The 16,033-nt window shown below is 40.3% G+C and overlaps 1 protein-coding gene across 3 annotated transcripts in view; it reads left to right on the top strand.

Annotated features, from left to right (window-relative positions):
- Positions 1-16,033, top strand: part of GLRA2 (glycine receptor alpha 2) — a 134,258-nt gene that overhangs the window by 30,998 nt on the left and 87,227 nt on the right. For all 3 annotated transcript variants that reach the window (XM_054838929.1, XM_054838940.1, XM_054838950.1), the window contains 2 exons: positions 14,036-14,118; positions 15,306-15,443. In XM_054838929.1, the coding sequence (XP_054694904.1) occupies positions 14,036-14,118; positions 15,306-15,443 (221 nt within the window). The remainder of the gene's footprint in view (positions 1-14,035; positions 14,119-15,305; positions 15,444-16,033) is intronic.

Genomic DNA, 16,033 nt, shown 5'->3' with positions numbered 1-16,033 from the left:
CGTGGCAGGGTAGAAGGAAAATTTGCCTATGTTCCTTTCTAAGCTTTTACTTTTTGCAAAGTAGTCTGTAAGTGGCACAGCGGTACCTCTTAGTCTTGTTGGAAACTTCAGGCTGTCTAAAACTTTAATGGTACGCCTCAATAACTCCCATTAGCGTTAGCTCAAGTCACTCCTCTCACAAAGAGAGCAAATCAATGGCTTCATAGTGTCTGGGCTGCAATTTAAAAGTAAAGGGGAACAGTATTTTAAATGGCTGCTCAACACCTTAAGTAAAAACATGCTTGCAATGCAATAAACTTGACGTGTACATCACTGGGTAATTGGATGTATCTATTCACATTCAAAAATAACTGGAATTACGGAAAGCATTTTTTAATACTAAGTCCATTGACGTGTGTCCTGTGACTGGATTTAGGCTGAATTAATAGACACTGACAAAATGTGATTTGATATGACCTGATGAAATGGGACATATGCAGAGAATCAGAATTGTATTGCGCAGGCATGAACAGCAGCAAATAATCTGCAGTATTTATTTGTCATTCAGCTTACTGTGCACCGTTAATCGCTTAATATAGGTAGCCAAAGATGCAAAGCACTGTATTATTGCTCTTACAATTGTTTAAAAAAAAAAGTAATTATTGTGTTTTACTCATTCCTGGGAATGCTTCTCAGCCCTTACCTTTCTTGCATTGTGGAAAGAAAACATGACAGTATTTGTTTAACAGGCTGTTTAGTGAATTTACTCATCTGTAACACAGATTAGTTTAGAAGGTAGTTTCTTCTGACTGGGCATTGTGTTTGTGACCTGTATTTTCATTAAGGAATTATTATGGATTGAGGTTCAGGACAGCTGTGTTCTTTAGGATGTTAAATAAACAAATAATAACACAGCACTTCCTCCTTTTACTTAATGCTTGTGGAAATTCCTTGATAAGACTCTTGTAATATTTGGATGGATTAAGCAGGTTAGAAAGTAAATGTTTGTTGAGCAATGTTTCAAATTGGTGTACCTGAACAGTTTGAGAAAAATAATAGGATGCAAGGATGAAGCTAGTACTAGCAGAGTGATAAATATGCTGTCACTTACAAATATTTCTTGTTTCACCCTGGGAAAGAAATGAATGCATCTGTTTGTTTGAATGACATCAGACACCATCTTATTGGAGGCAAGAGTGCAGTTGGGTGTTATTCTGAATGCAGATGGATAATTTTCCTGACATTTGTCCATGCGGGAAAAGTAATATTTTGATCTGTCATATCACATTTGTAAAATTCCCACACCTAAATGCAAATTAATTTGAAGCAGAGTAAGCAGTATTCCAATGGAGTACTAAGCAAAAGTCATTGTTTCTCATTTGTGTCGCACAGCAGTAATAGAGGCTTACCTGGCGCCTCTAACATGGCATGTAATTTTTTAGTACTTTACAGTGAAGAAAACTTTCTGGACTATGGAAACTTGAAGTCAGAAGTAATTAGAAAAACTTGTCTTTATTCTCTAGATACTGGGCTAGATGCATCTGTGTGTTGCCAGTCGCTTTTAGCTGTGCTACGCGGAAACAAACAAGAATATTTTAGTGATTGGTTTCAGTACATTGGGATTGTTTTAATGCTGCCGTTTTCACTACCACACCAACAGCAGTTCGCCTGACATCATCGTATTCAACATTCAGCTTTCAGTGTGCCGTAAATGTTTAAACCACTTCACAAACACGTCTGAGACAGTGGTGTAGACTGTTTTGTCATATTTCCATAGTTAATAAAATCAAGGTCAAGTTAATCTCACATAAATATAAACCACTCTCTGCATAAAATGAGTTTAGAACTGTTCCTGGTAATTAATGAGTAAGAAGCAAGGTGTGTGTATTATATGACAGTGGTATTCTTCTTCCCTACATACTGCACGTAGAATGCGGAAATATGCTACGCAGGAGGCACACATGGCTTATGCTGCTAAATGCTCTCGGAGGCCAATCCTGGCCTTTCTGAAAAGAGTTTGGAAGGTCACCTGGAACTAGATCTCATGGGCCATATTTTACTAAAACAAGACACTTGGGGTAGGATATGAGTGCTCAGATAAGTCATGGGAGGGTCAGTGAGGGTCTGGCCAGTGTGTTACCTCCACTGCAGTGCTTGGCTCTGGGAATTGTCTCACCTCGTGGTAAGCATGAGGCTCTTCATCCTTCTCTCAGTGAGGGGTAAGCCATCCTGCATTCACTGGTGATAGTAGGCATGATGTAGGTTTTCATCATAGTTTACCTTATAATAATTAATTACAGTGCTCATGCTTGCAGACTTCTAGATCTATATTTAAGTCTCTGGGAGATGTTATAGAAAATAAAGCCAGATTTGTTGATGGTTGATGTACCCACCTATGAATCATGTAAGTTCAGGAGTACAAATCTATTTTTAGATATTTGCTGCTTGCTCAAATGACTACCTTGGTATTTGTTTTGATCTCAGACAGCATGCTATATATGCTATGTACAGCCCGAGGATTTACATCTGGGTAAATGGTTTAAACCTTGGGTATTGCAGAGGGAACTAGAACCTTGTGGAGGAAACCCAGCATTACTCAATACCTCAAATATTAAGATTGGATGAGGCTTTGGGCAACCTGGTCTAGTGGAGGGTGTCCCTGCCCTTGGCAGGGGGGTTGGAACTAGATGGTCTTTGAGGTCCCTTCCAACCCAAACCATTCTATGATTCCATGGTAAATATATGCTATTGCCACTAGAGATGTAACAACAGCTTTTAGAGGTGCATGTATTTTGAGAAGTCAAGAGATACGGCAAAGATATATTCAGCAAACAACTACACTGTAGTCAAGATCAGTCTCAGTTGCACTCTTTGAGCTGCAAAACAGTTAAATAGCTATAACTTTCATTTCAAAGCCCTCTGCAGAGAGCAGTCAACTAAGAGGGGACTGTTATAGCACTTCAATAAAATTGTGTAAAATTAAGTTGTGTATATTTTCTATATACATACACATACACAATGAGAGTTAAAATCAGAACCCACATAATGTCACCCCCCAGACGCCTGTGACTCATCCGCTCCCGACCCTTGAATGATCTCTGCGTGGACTGGATTTTGTAGGGAGCTATGCACTTAGAAAGAGCGGCAGCACTGTGTGATGATACCGAGAATCCTGTTCCTGGCAGTCACATTCTGTGACACCTGGATTTTGCATTGTATACACTGCTGTACTGATTTTATGTTCCGGGGGCAAGGATTGTATCTTTTCTGGCCCATTGTGGACACCTGGGACACCAGGAAAATGTAAATAATCTCAAGGAGGCTTCACATTCTCTCCGAGCCGCTCATTTGTGCTGATTCCCGCAAACTCATTTCAGGCTGCCAGCCAGCTCAGAATATTAACATCTGCCAAAAAGCTTATTTTAGCAAAGTGATAGAAAGTGGAATGATTTTATTTAAGGTTTGGTTTTCTTTCTGCATTAATTGTGTCCCTCTACTTTTAATATTTTCAGTGCATCTCAGCCATATGAGCTCGATGCAGGAGGTGATATTGCTCAGTTGTAATATCGATCCATGACATTGATCCTAGAATTTATTGGTCAGGAAGATAAAGGGACCGAACTTCTTTTTTTTGCCTGCTGCTCCAGAAAACAGTCCCAATCACCTGATAAGGTTGTAGAGCTCTGCTCTGTAACATACTGCCAGCGCATTTAGCCAGAAAGAGTTACGAAGTAGATTATATTTTTAAAATAGGCAAAGATTTTAGAAGCTGTTGCGTAATTTGGCAAACGAGACACTTGGAATTCTAGGGAGGAGATTTGCACAAATTCACAAATTTCTCCCCCCATTTTTGTTATTCCTGTTCAAAGTACAATGAAATACCTTGGAAGAGTTTCCTGAAGTCTTTCAAAATATCTGGTTTTCCGTCTTCATTTATCCTCACAGTGCAAGAAATTTTACAGTTACGTAGACAATTAGTTCTTCATGGTTTCAACTCTTGACCTAGATTTAATTGTTAAATGTGATTACAGACGAAGGCAGAGTGTCTGCTAGAGAGCAGTACTGTGCGGATAGGGCACCACGAGACGGAGGCAATCCAAGCTATTGGATCGCTCTCTCTTTGTGCAGCTGTTCTGAGGGCCGGCACTAGCCCCTCCATTTGGCAACAAGTAGCCATCAGGATGAGGTGGCACATCAAAAAGCCCTCGCCTGCTTATGCAACCAAAGAGGAGTATCTGTGAAAACAGCACCTTTATTTGCAATGAAATCATCTCCCGTGCCAGCTCCGCTACTCGGGACCTTCCAAAATCAACTCTTCCTAGTGTGGCCATAGTGCTGAGTGACAGAGCACTGAGTTGACTCCCCCCTGCACTCCCACCGCTCTACACATCATTTTGGGTTATAGTACAAGTTATGGTTACCACATCCCTCACATAAATCATCAGAAGTAACCTATAGCACTTTTATAATTCAGCTTTTCTGACTGAAACTTTTTCAGTCTCCTCTGTACCTGTGTTCTTTGCTCTATGGGAAGGAAATAGAAAGCAGATTAAAGAAATACATAGGTAACACTGGTAGTCCCTCTGGGACTATTCATAGGGAAAAAAGTCCACTGTCTTTCAGATGTTAGAGCTTTAGCGTGGCTACTACAGAATATGTTGCCATGTTACAGTAAAGTCAGGCATGGGTTTTCTAAAACAATTTTGGGGTACAGACCTTATCAGCTATAGAATAATGAAGGTCCATTTATAGCTGCTGACATTGTTGCATGTAAATCATCCATGGCACGGCACAGTCTAGCCTAACAGAGTGGTAGGAAATGTTATGTTCTATGGTTCTGTGTGCATTCTACACTTTAATTTGATGACTTCAATTTTATTTTACAATCTAATGTTGGGATTTAAGAGGATTTGGACTTTACTAGCAGCATTGTCTTTCCATGTGACAGATTAGCAGAGGGGGGAGCAGAGAAACTGTTATCATGATTGACATGGCTGTTTACTACATAGGAAACCCTCTCTTCGACCTCACATAATCATATTTATTACCTCAGCTCCTACCAGAATAATACTGATCTTGACAAGGTGGGGGTTTTCCCTTGGAAGTTAATCTCAGTCAGCACAGGAACATTTTCATAGAAAATTATGTAGTTATCCTGTTAAGAAAACTGCACACTGTCCCATGGTCACTGCCCTGACTTTCCAACAGCATAAAACTTCTTCATATACCTTAAAGTAACTTTTCCATATTAAAAAAAGAATCCAAAACCCAATGAAGACTAATCAATGCAGAAATGCTAGCTGAAATAGAGCACATATCTAAAGAAGTTCTGGGTTTGACAGCTATTATATATTATAGGCGGAAGCCTTATAGACATTGTATAAACAGTGCTAGAATCACTAGACTTTATCAAACTTCACAATGTCACTGGGACACAGTGACTTCCAAAACTGTGGCTGCATGCTATGTGAATCCAGTGAATTTGACAATTTCATCTTTCTACAGGCATTGTTGCAATAATAACAATGGTTTCAGAGGCTAAAAAATTGCAGCCTTTTGTGGGACAAGAAGCTGTTCTCATTATGGCTGAACCCATATGTCCTTGGGTCCCACTTTTCACCCGTCCTTTTTCTTTCCTTCTTGCCCTTACTCCTGCCTCTCCTTCCGCCCACACTCCCCTTCCTTTTGGGATCTTTCAATTAAATGGCCTGAGATTCTTCTCATCCATTGGGATGGTTTCCTAACACTCTCTTAATTGCACACACGCACACACACACACCCCCGCCCGCATCACCCACTCTCTTATTTCTCATTCACTCCCAATCTACAAATCCAGATTGAGTATCTATCCCGTGATGTCCAATACTTCTATTTTTCTATTGTCTAAAGTACTTGTTTTGCATAACAAATAATAAAAGCTACTAAATAAATAACAAAGCCAAATGCGGGTACTTTGTCATGCAACTAGCACAGCTATTGTCAAAACCCTATTGAACATCCTGCTTAAGGAAAGAATAATTTACATTTTAATGACACCAAATTAGTCGCTTTTTCACTTCATAAGGCATTTAAAGCAAAGTAGGGATATGGGCATTATACCTGAACACATACTGCCTCACTTCTTCCTCTAGTGCCATGCACGTCTCCAGCTGACACACAAGAGCACTGGAGGCGAGGTAAATACAAACACAGCAGAAGAGCTGCCTTAGACTGAAGGACAACGCTGCCAGAACCAATGGTTCTGAACTGGCCATAAGTAAACTTAAAGTGGAAATTATAAATTTTCCAGCCATCTACACATTGAATTTCTAGAACAATATTCCAACAGACATGGGGGGGAGGGGGGGAAGGGGGCGGGGAAAGGAACTAGGTATCGTTAAATGAACCTTGATCATTGTTGAAAGGGATAAGATGATGTGACTATGTGTGATACGAGATGATCAGATTTGATGGCCCAGGTTGTCACTTCTGTAGCCCTATATTCCAGCGTCTCAAATAAAAAGGAAGACTTTGTTTTAAGTAAAAAAGTCAGAAATGCTGCTGGAGACCAATTTGTATATATAAAGCTGTTCCTGGATGACAGGATCAAAAAATATTGGCAGGTGGTTACTTCTATGCCAGTGTGATAGTTGCATAGCCAAGACACACGTCTGTGTACCTGCTCTCCTTATGGGTGATGGCAATGCCTGTCCGTGCTTGCAATTTAAGTTGCACTGGAGCAGTTAAAGGTTAGGTGTAAAATGATGTAGGTGCGGGAGTCCTTTCTAAATGGTACAAAAAAGCATGTTTTCCTGGAACATGGTCCAGGGATGAAGGTCTTTTGCCAATAGCACCGCAATATATGGCTTAGAACTGAGATGTCATCATGCCAGGAGGAAAGCAACACCATACTAAACACACACTGCAGGAAAATTAAGATGGAAAATGACAGAGGAGAAAGGAGAGATGAAGTACTGTTCTTCATGGAAAGGAAACAGGTGGTTACAGAATTTAACTGTTACATGAAATCATACTTGAATTTAATTTCATAGATTTGCTTAAGCAATAATTGGAAAATCATTTGCTGGCAGCTCATGTGCTGGCATTGTGTATCTACAGACAATGATTGCATGACAATGAGAAGTGGGATGCCTGTAATGAGAAATCCACCACCCCGCTCCGTGCCAGCTCCTGTGTTGTTAAGCAGTACATGAAGCAAAGCAAAGCACTGGAGGGAGTGAGAACACGCTCATAAACAGCAGTACGTGAAACTCCAGCCTACATCTCGCGTTTTGCCATAGCAGAGAAGGCTTCACGTCTCCTCTAAGCTTGACTTCAGCCCGTTCCTGTCTGACAGAAATGAAGCTGCAGAACATGACAAATATTAGAGAGGAATTCCAGGACTCCTAGAACATAAGGGAAAAGACAGACAGTTTGACTGTTCCATTTAACAGGACAAAGCCTGTAGACTGTGAAAATTACCAGAATTGACATTCAAAATGATGAGTCAGGTCCCTGAAAAAATAATGAGATGGACTACAAAATGAAAAGCCCTTTAAAAGAAGAATGTCACTGGGAATTTTTTTTTTTTTTTTTTTTTTTTTTTTTTGGTTCTTCTGATATATGAACAGTGTGTGTGCCCTTCTTTCAGGCATAGACCATCCAAGAGAGGGGGCTGGGAGGAATATAAGTAGATTTTAGATTCTTCTCCCTGTTTCAGTGCCACTAGCCTGAATGGCATTTGTTCCTGTGTCATGCGATGCTGTCATGGTTGCTGTGCAACTCCATCTCCCCTGCCAGTTTAATGGGGAACTTTGTCTGCTTGTGCTTAGGTAATATCTTAATGTTATTTCAGCAGCTATGAGGATCAGGAATTTAATCTTAAAAAAAAATAAAAGTACCGCTAAAAATATTTTTACCTTTATTGTCAGCTTGGATCTTTAAGAAAAATACCAGAAATCTTGCAATTTATGATAGCATCTTTAGAACTGAGAATAACGGAAAAAAAGTCCCACTTGTCTCACTAAACACACCACTTTGGGTTATACACAGGTATATGACTTTTTTCATAAAAATGGCACATAGCCAATGTTAGCAGTAACCATGCATGTACTATTTGTGTTCTGGTATTTGCAGCATAAAATCCTAGACTGTGAAATCTCCTGTCCCAACAGCTGAGCTGCAAATGGGTGTAGCTTGAAAGAATGAAAGGATAAGAATAGAAACAAAATGCTATTTTTGATACCATGCCTGCTCATGGTGAGGCATTTGCTGCTATTCATGCTTATGAGGAGATAATAACGCTTCTTTTTAGAGATGGAAGTGACTTGTACTCTTATCTTCAAGACTATTTAAATTTCCAACAGTACTTCTATACTTAATAAGATTGACCCTAAATATTTCTCAGTTGAAAAAACCGTGTGAGGATGCTGTTGTTCTGTAGCCCATTTACAAACCACCCCACTTGCAGGATAATGAATGAAAATTATATTCCCCTTGTGGTCAGACACCTCGTACTGTGATCCACAGGGTTCTTCTCTTGTGAGATCAGTGTCCTCTTTTGGTTATTGCTGAGATCAAGGGAAGTTTTGGGTGAGTTGCAACACATCAGGCTATGGCATTATTGCTGCTTGTAAAGAAGTGGGTTAGAATACAGTTTAATGGTTGCTGCAGATTAGACAATACGTCAAATCCTAGTTAAATTTAGATATTCCCTTAAATATATAAAAAAATTCTTGGATTATGTAATCTGTAAACCCAATTCCCTAAGGGTTTAATGCAATACTAGCAGTTCTTCTGGTTTGTGCTGCAGACCATTCACAAGCAGTATGTTGGTGTAGTATGCTGAAGCATTTTTGTAGCATTGTGAGATTATCAGAGAAGTGGCATGATGGTGATGAGCACCAGAATTCAAAACCCCTAAGAGAAAGAATGAGATTGGAGATAATTTTGAGAATAATCTGTTTACAAACATTTCACACCTATTGATTTTTATTTTTTTTTTTTTAATTAAAGGACCTTACCCTCCACTGATGGTGCTACTATGGGGACTAGGTGTCTAAGAGTGGACTGGCCTCAAGGCTTCATACCCCGAAGAGAGGTGGCAGTGGGATTTGGGCAACAGGAAAGGGAGGGGGAAAGGGTATGAGAAGAGACTAGGACGCAAGGGAAGGAGGCTGGGCTCTCGGTTATGTATCTGTGTCGTGGTTTAACCCCAGCCAGCAGCTGACCCCCATGCAGCCACTCGCTCACTCCGCCCTGGCAGGATGGGGGAGAGAATCAGAAGGTAAAAATGAGAAAACTTGTGGGTTGAGATAAAGACAGTTTAATAGGTAAAGCAAAAACCGTGCACACAAGCAAAGCAAGACAAGGAATTCATTCCCCACTTCCCATGGGCAGGCAGGGGTTCAGCCATCCCCAGGAAAGCAGGGCTCCATCAGGTGTAACGATGACTTGGGAAGACAAACGCCATCACTCCAAACACTGCTACTCCCTGCTCCCCCACCCCCCCCCGCCCTTCTTCTTCCCCCAGCCCCTTATATGCTGAGCATGGTGTCATATGGTCTGGGATATCCCTTGGGTCAGTTGGGGTCAGCTGTCCCGGCTGTGTCCCCTCCCAACTCCTTGTGCACCCCCAGCCCACTCGCTGGTGGGGTGGTGTGAGAAGCAGCAAAGGCCTTGGCTCTGTGTGAGCACTGCTCAGCAGGAACGAAAACATCCCTGTGTTAGCAACGCTGTGTCCAGCACAAACCCAAAACACAGCCCTGTACCAGCTACTATGGAGAAAATTAACTCTTTCTCAGCTGAAACCAGGACAAAGTGTCTCTGGGAGAGATGCAGGGTACATGGGCAGACATAGGAGGAGGTAGGGAAAACATGTTCAGGGCCAGGACAAAGACAGCAAAGGGTGAAGGTTGAATAGGAAGCACGATGTCTCAGCCCCGCCACTGAGTTCAGGACTTGATTGCGCTGCATGTAAATACCTCTGAGCTCCCTTGGCTGCACGTGTTTGTAACCCCCCCTCTGCTGACTTTTCCTTGGAGGACGACGGCTGGTTGCAGCAGCTACATTTAGGGCAGCGATAATGTCGGAGCTGAGCTCTGTTGCTGGCCCGTCTGAGGGCACATCTGCTCCTACCTGGAGTAAACACTGACATTGCAAAACAACGTGTTCAGGTGTTAAAGATCACCACCGTGAAGGTTTCTGATTAATAGCACGTTGTCACGCTATTTATTTTTTTGCACGGGATGCCTTATTCTGTCTTCTGTGACAAAGGAGGCCTCAGCCTGCAGTACTTTTGCCTTCCTGCCTGCAGACGTGGGGAATACAGACCTCTGAAGGATGCTGTAAGGGGGGTTCTGGGGTGACCAGAAATGAAAGATGTTGAGCTGGGGTGGGCAGAGAGGCCCACAGCATAAGTCTGAGTGATTTCTCAGGACATTCTAGTGAAACCAGGGGTGAAAGAGGGGGGTTTGAATGAGATGCAGACTGAAGAAATCCTGGCAGTGCCCACTGCAATTTGAAGGCATTTAAAGTATCAGAAAGGACTCAGAAGGACTTATCTAGTGTACGAGGGAATGCTCAGGAAGAAGATCCAAAGTTTTAGACAGGCCCTGGAGTACTTTGATTACATCTCTGCCTCTGCCACAGTGTTGCTTAGTAATATTACTGATTTATTTTTTCATTATTTTTGTCACAGTGCCGGCTAATTGTTCATCCTTTGTTTTCTGGCTCTGATTCTGCATTTTGTTCTGTCCGTACTCTATTAGCACTATTCCAGGGCTCGATTCTTCCTTGACTGTGGGATGGGTGAGGGAGCAGGGAGGGAAAGAAGACAGCAACTTTGCCTCTCCTGCAGGGCAGCTTGCTGGCCCTGGCGCTGTCCCTGAAGTGGTGGGGTGATGGAGATGTGTGTCTCTCCTGCTCCCTCATGGCCTCTGTCTGCTCTGCTGGAAAATATAATGTGCCCAACCCCAGAGCTCTCCCCGACTGAGCTGCGCGACCTGAGCGTGGCTAACAGGGGGTAAAGGGTGCCCAGGTAAATGAAGACAAAATCAAGTCTTTGGTCAGCTACTTCTTTCAGCTTTACAGATTGTTCATTAAACTGTTCCCATTAGTGTTTTATGGTACTGCGTCACCAAATCTGTTGTTTATGCATCTCAAATGCATTGGTGGCGGAGTGCCTGAAAAATAAAATAATCGTTCCATGGAAGTTTCTTCTGTTTTATTAACGATTAAAGTATTCATCAATGTAATTGCCAGTTCAACTTGCGCTTTGCACCAAATCTCCAGAGGCCCTTCTTGAAGTGTGAGACATTCATTTTTCTGAAACATTTTCTATCAATGACGCTGTTGTTATAGGCAATGTGGGTAGCTATATCTGCCTAATGCTTTCAATTTCTGATCCTATTTCCTTATTAATGTAAATATATAAGTACTGATATGACACCTGGTTTTGAAAACACTTGTAAGATCACATCTTTACTGAAAAAGTCAACTGCTATAAATTGAGCCACCACCATGGACTTCATTGGAGCTACTTCAGACTCCAGCAGCTGAACATTTAGCATGTAGTAATTTTGTTGAAAATCAATGGATCTGTGGACAATACCAGGCAATAAGCCTTGGGTGCAATACTTACATTACTCCTAGTAAAAAGAATTACAGAGGCAAAGATGTTAACTGTGAATGTCTACTCTGCTGAGATGAACAACGAGTAGAGGTAAAGCTAGAAGGGCATGATCTCTTGAGCTAGACTCATCAATATAGTGAATAGAAATTATTTTCCATTTCTTAGGGTCAGCACCTTCCTGAAAGACACCTTTTTTAGGAAGAGAAAGAAGAGATGTCAACCTTAGTGTGAATCAACATAACGAGCATTTTCTCAGCTCACCTCCAGAAAAAAATTATTGGTATATCTACCTAACATCAGTGGAGATAGATAGATAGATCAGTTTATCCCTGGGAGGCTTGAAAGCTGCAACTGGATGTATTCACTTTCTCATGGGTTTGATATTAGACTAATAAAAGAGACCCTTCTGCCTATGTATGTAGTCAAACCCCCAGATCATTTGAGCATTTGGGGGAGTAGAAAGGGATGAAGGGGAAGGAAGCATAGTCAGCGCGCAATACACACAGTAAAACCTGAGGGGTAGATAGGCCATGCCTACTTCAATGAGTACAAATAAATGACATATTTAGAAAGGCTGCATTTGCGTAGAGGCATGCTTGAAATGAACTTAAACATCTAAGCCATATTTAGAAGATGACTGAAAAGAAGGAAGAGAGTCTGATATATCAACATTTCAGAAAAAAAGGCAGAAGCACTCTTTTGTTCATACTGGAGATTAGCAATTTAAATAGCTCAATCTTTAATCCAGGAAATTACCTAGTAAAAATGAGACTAGTTAACATTTGCAGGGCACTTACAATATTTAGATGAGTAAAAGGCAGATTTCCAATGACATTTATATGTCTACTAGATATATTTTTTTCTCTAGATGACTAATTTTTTCTTTAATGCTTATGCTACTTTCTCCCAAAGGTTAAATGGGAGTTCATTTACTATGGTGGTATTGAGAAGATTACTGGGAACTTTTCTTCATCTCAGTGCACTTCACTGCCACAGAAAACCAATCTCTAATTTCCCGATATGATCTTCTTGTACACCGAAGCCTGTGTCAAGAGGAAAATAATGTGACTTTTTTCTATGTAGACCATAAGGCAATGGTTGAGATATTGAATGAGGTTTTTGGTCAGGCTGAGGCCATTTTAATCTCAGTTACCTAAATATCATCTTCTTGTTATAGTGATTTGACGGCAGGACAGTAGGAGTAGAAGGCCCAGTCAGGCCATCCCCAAAAATTCACAGGATGAAGAAAAAGACTGAATTAGCTTGAATCAGCTGTATGTGGTGAGAAGCACAAAAGAACCATGGGAGACAGAGCTTAGTGAAATATTTCTCCATACAGATCTCATTTGTCTGTGGGACAATGTACTTTCTAGATTAGCAGCTGGCCTGTGGGTTCACTGGCATAATTAAAAAATTTATTCTCATTGTACTGTGTTAATGTTTCAGTGTACCATCAAATCAGACAATATAGTTCTTGTCCTTGACAGTAAATGGGTGCAGACGTTTTTGTTTATTTTCTTTCTTTGTGTCAAAGTGGGTTTTGTGCTGAAGGTAATTTGAAATAAAAATGTACTCTTTTTATATGACTTAACCCAAAATCTTAACAATTCTTCTTTTTTTCAAAGCAGTTAGTTGTTTGTAATTATGTCATCCCAGTATCTTGGTTTGTTAAAAACGTTTTTTTCTCCCTACACAAACAAGAAAAGAAATATGGCAGAGGAGAAATCTTGAAACAGATTTCAATCAAATGTGAAAAAGTGAACTAAAAAGAAAAAAAGACAAAGAGAAAGAAACATTAAGAATATTCCCATCCAAGTAAAATTATGCATTATCTGGGACAATAACAACTGAAAAATTAAAAAAGAAATTTAGTTTGTATGATAATGTTCCTTTAGGCTTACTTTGTTCTGTCTGCACTCTTTATCTTTTAATGCTATGTGATTCTAGCTTTTACTGTATGGTGTTTTTTTCTTTCTTTTAATGGCTAAGCAGTAAGAATGAAGGGTTGGAAATGGGCCTCATACACAACAAAAGCACTCTCTGTTGGAAAAAAACCTCGTGACTGTTGTTTCCTTCCTTTGCTTTTCCAAAACAAAGGCTAAAAATGTGTGTCCCATGATCAGTCATTTCAGCTTTTGCATTATTTGGGTTCAGTATTATACATAAAACATTCACCGGTACATTAGTGGAGAGCATTTCTTGCAATCTTGATGTTGTCTTCTCTGTCCCTGCTCTGCTCGGCCAACGCAGCCAGCGAGCGCCTGGTTTGCTTACACGCTCTGTCTTCACAGCTCTTATGTCCGTAAAAGCTCAGAGGGGAGAGAGGATCCAAAATCTGAGGTGTTAAGATTTGGTCTTGATCCTTTAAACTCTAAATATGAGGTTTTGGATAAAACCTGTAGATTTCTACTAATAGCTTCTTTTTCTTTTCCCCTCCAATTTTAGGCTTACTTTAACCTTATCCTGTCCCATGGACTTGAAGAATTTTCCTATGGATGTACAGACATGCACAATGCAGCTAGAGAGCTGTGAGTGTCCAATTGCTTTATCTAGTGAAGACCAATATTTTACGATAACTTTTGGTGATTAGATAGTATCTATGTTGTCATATTTGTGTGGTGAGACTCAATATTCCTATTTTGTAAGGGAAAATCATGGAGGAACAGTGCTTTAACTGTCCATCACCATACCGTGTGGGTCCTGCTGTGCTGTTCCTGCCCTCTTCCCTTCTCCCCTCCCAGGGCACATCGACTCACCCATCAGGGCTGAGTCACTTCCAGGGACAACCACCGTGATGCTGTGCAGGAAAAATTAAATCTCAGGAAAGTAAGAGCAATTAGTACGCAGCCAGGGATTAGCTATGTCTGATCAAGACATGCTATGGTCTTTTGAAAAATGGAAGCAGCATATTCGATGAAGCAGAGGTCCTACAGGACTCGGGTACCGGCATGCACCCATCCGTACCGCCTAGCTGTCAGCACACACCGTGGCACCATTTTGACCTGTACCGGGTAACAACCAGACAAAACCAAGGGTGGCTTGGATAATGGCATGTGCCGGCGATCATTCCCAATAGTCAGTAGGTACCAGGCCACCTTGGTTTTTTTGCAGGGAGGGGAGAACGGGTTTAGCTGTATGGGTATGCGCTGCTGGCTACCACGTGCCTTTGTGGCCAGAAAGTGGCCACGGCTTGTAAAATTTACCCATAAAGATGTAGCCATTGCAGAAAAAAAGAGACTTCAGTGAGTTGAAGGCTCTGTCTTTCCCCTCCACACCTCTCAGTGGTAGGTTCACAGGTTACAACTGGGTAAGGGCCAGCATTCTGCAGTCTAGAAATCCTTGTTTTGTTGGTGCCCACCAACTCCATCATGAAAGAATGATGAAAATAAAGCAAAATGCAGGCTGATACATAGGCACAGAGAAATGTCATTTCAGTTGTAAACGGTATCTTTGATGGGCCAGCAAAATTACATTTAGTGGGAAACTGGGGCAGTATTTCAGAACATAATGGTGTTATTTGTTGCTCTTTATAGAGTAATAGTGCAATAATAGTAACTAGTAACGAAAAGCAGTAGTGTTGTTTTTAATCAGTTTAGAAATATAACTGAGATAACATGTAGTGTGATAAAAGACATGCTTCTCAGACATAATAATATTTGCTTTTGATGTCTTGCAGTCAGTTACCATCTAACAAACTCTGATTTCTTTATTGTAGTTGGCTACACTATGAATGATCTGATATTTGAGTGGCTAAGTGATGGACCTGTGCAAGTTGCAGAGGGTTTAACCTTGCCACAGTTTATTTTGAAAGAAGATAAAGAACTTGGTTATTGCACAAAACATTACAACACTGGTGAGCATTATTCTTTTTTTTTTTTCTATTAATTGCTCCAATGGTATCTGTTGTCAATTTTTAAAGGAAAAAGATGGGTAAAATGAAAAAAAAATATTTTTAAATATGAAAAAATGAAAAATTCTCCCTTTTATTTTTGTTTGTGTCAAGGATTTTGTTTCCAAATTTCCGTTAATTTCATTAAAGATATTCTAATATCCTTAAAATCATTAAGGAATTTAAAATCTTAAAAATAGTTTAAAAATCTAGTTGTTTTGATTTCCTTAAAATGAAACCTTTTTACCAAACTGAATTTTTTCTTAAATATTGATTCATAATTTTTAAAGTACTGATTTTTCTGAACTTAATTTATTTCTCCAGCATATAAAAGTACCAGTGAAGAAAAATACCAAATTTTCACCATGTTTCACATGTGGTCTAATTTATGAAATACAGTATTTGAAAAGACAATACTTTCATTGATGATCTGAATAGTCTACAGATATGAAATGTTGGGAAATTAAATATTTGCTTAATACTGTAATCTTTTTCCTATATTTGCTATTTTGAAGTTTCAAATGTTGTGTTTTCTGTTGTTAGCTTTACAGAGC

This window comes from Grus americana, chromosome 1 (genome assembly GCF_028858705.1).
Source record: "Grus americana isolate bGruAme1 chromosome 1, bGruAme1.mat, whole genome shotgun sequence".
NCBI classification, from domain to species: domain Eukaryota; kingdom Metazoa; phylum Chordata; class Aves; order Gruiformes; family Gruidae; genus Grus; species Grus americana.
The sequence above is the reverse complement of the archived record's forward strand: the minus strand, read 5'-3'. Positions and strand labels throughout refer to the sequence as shown.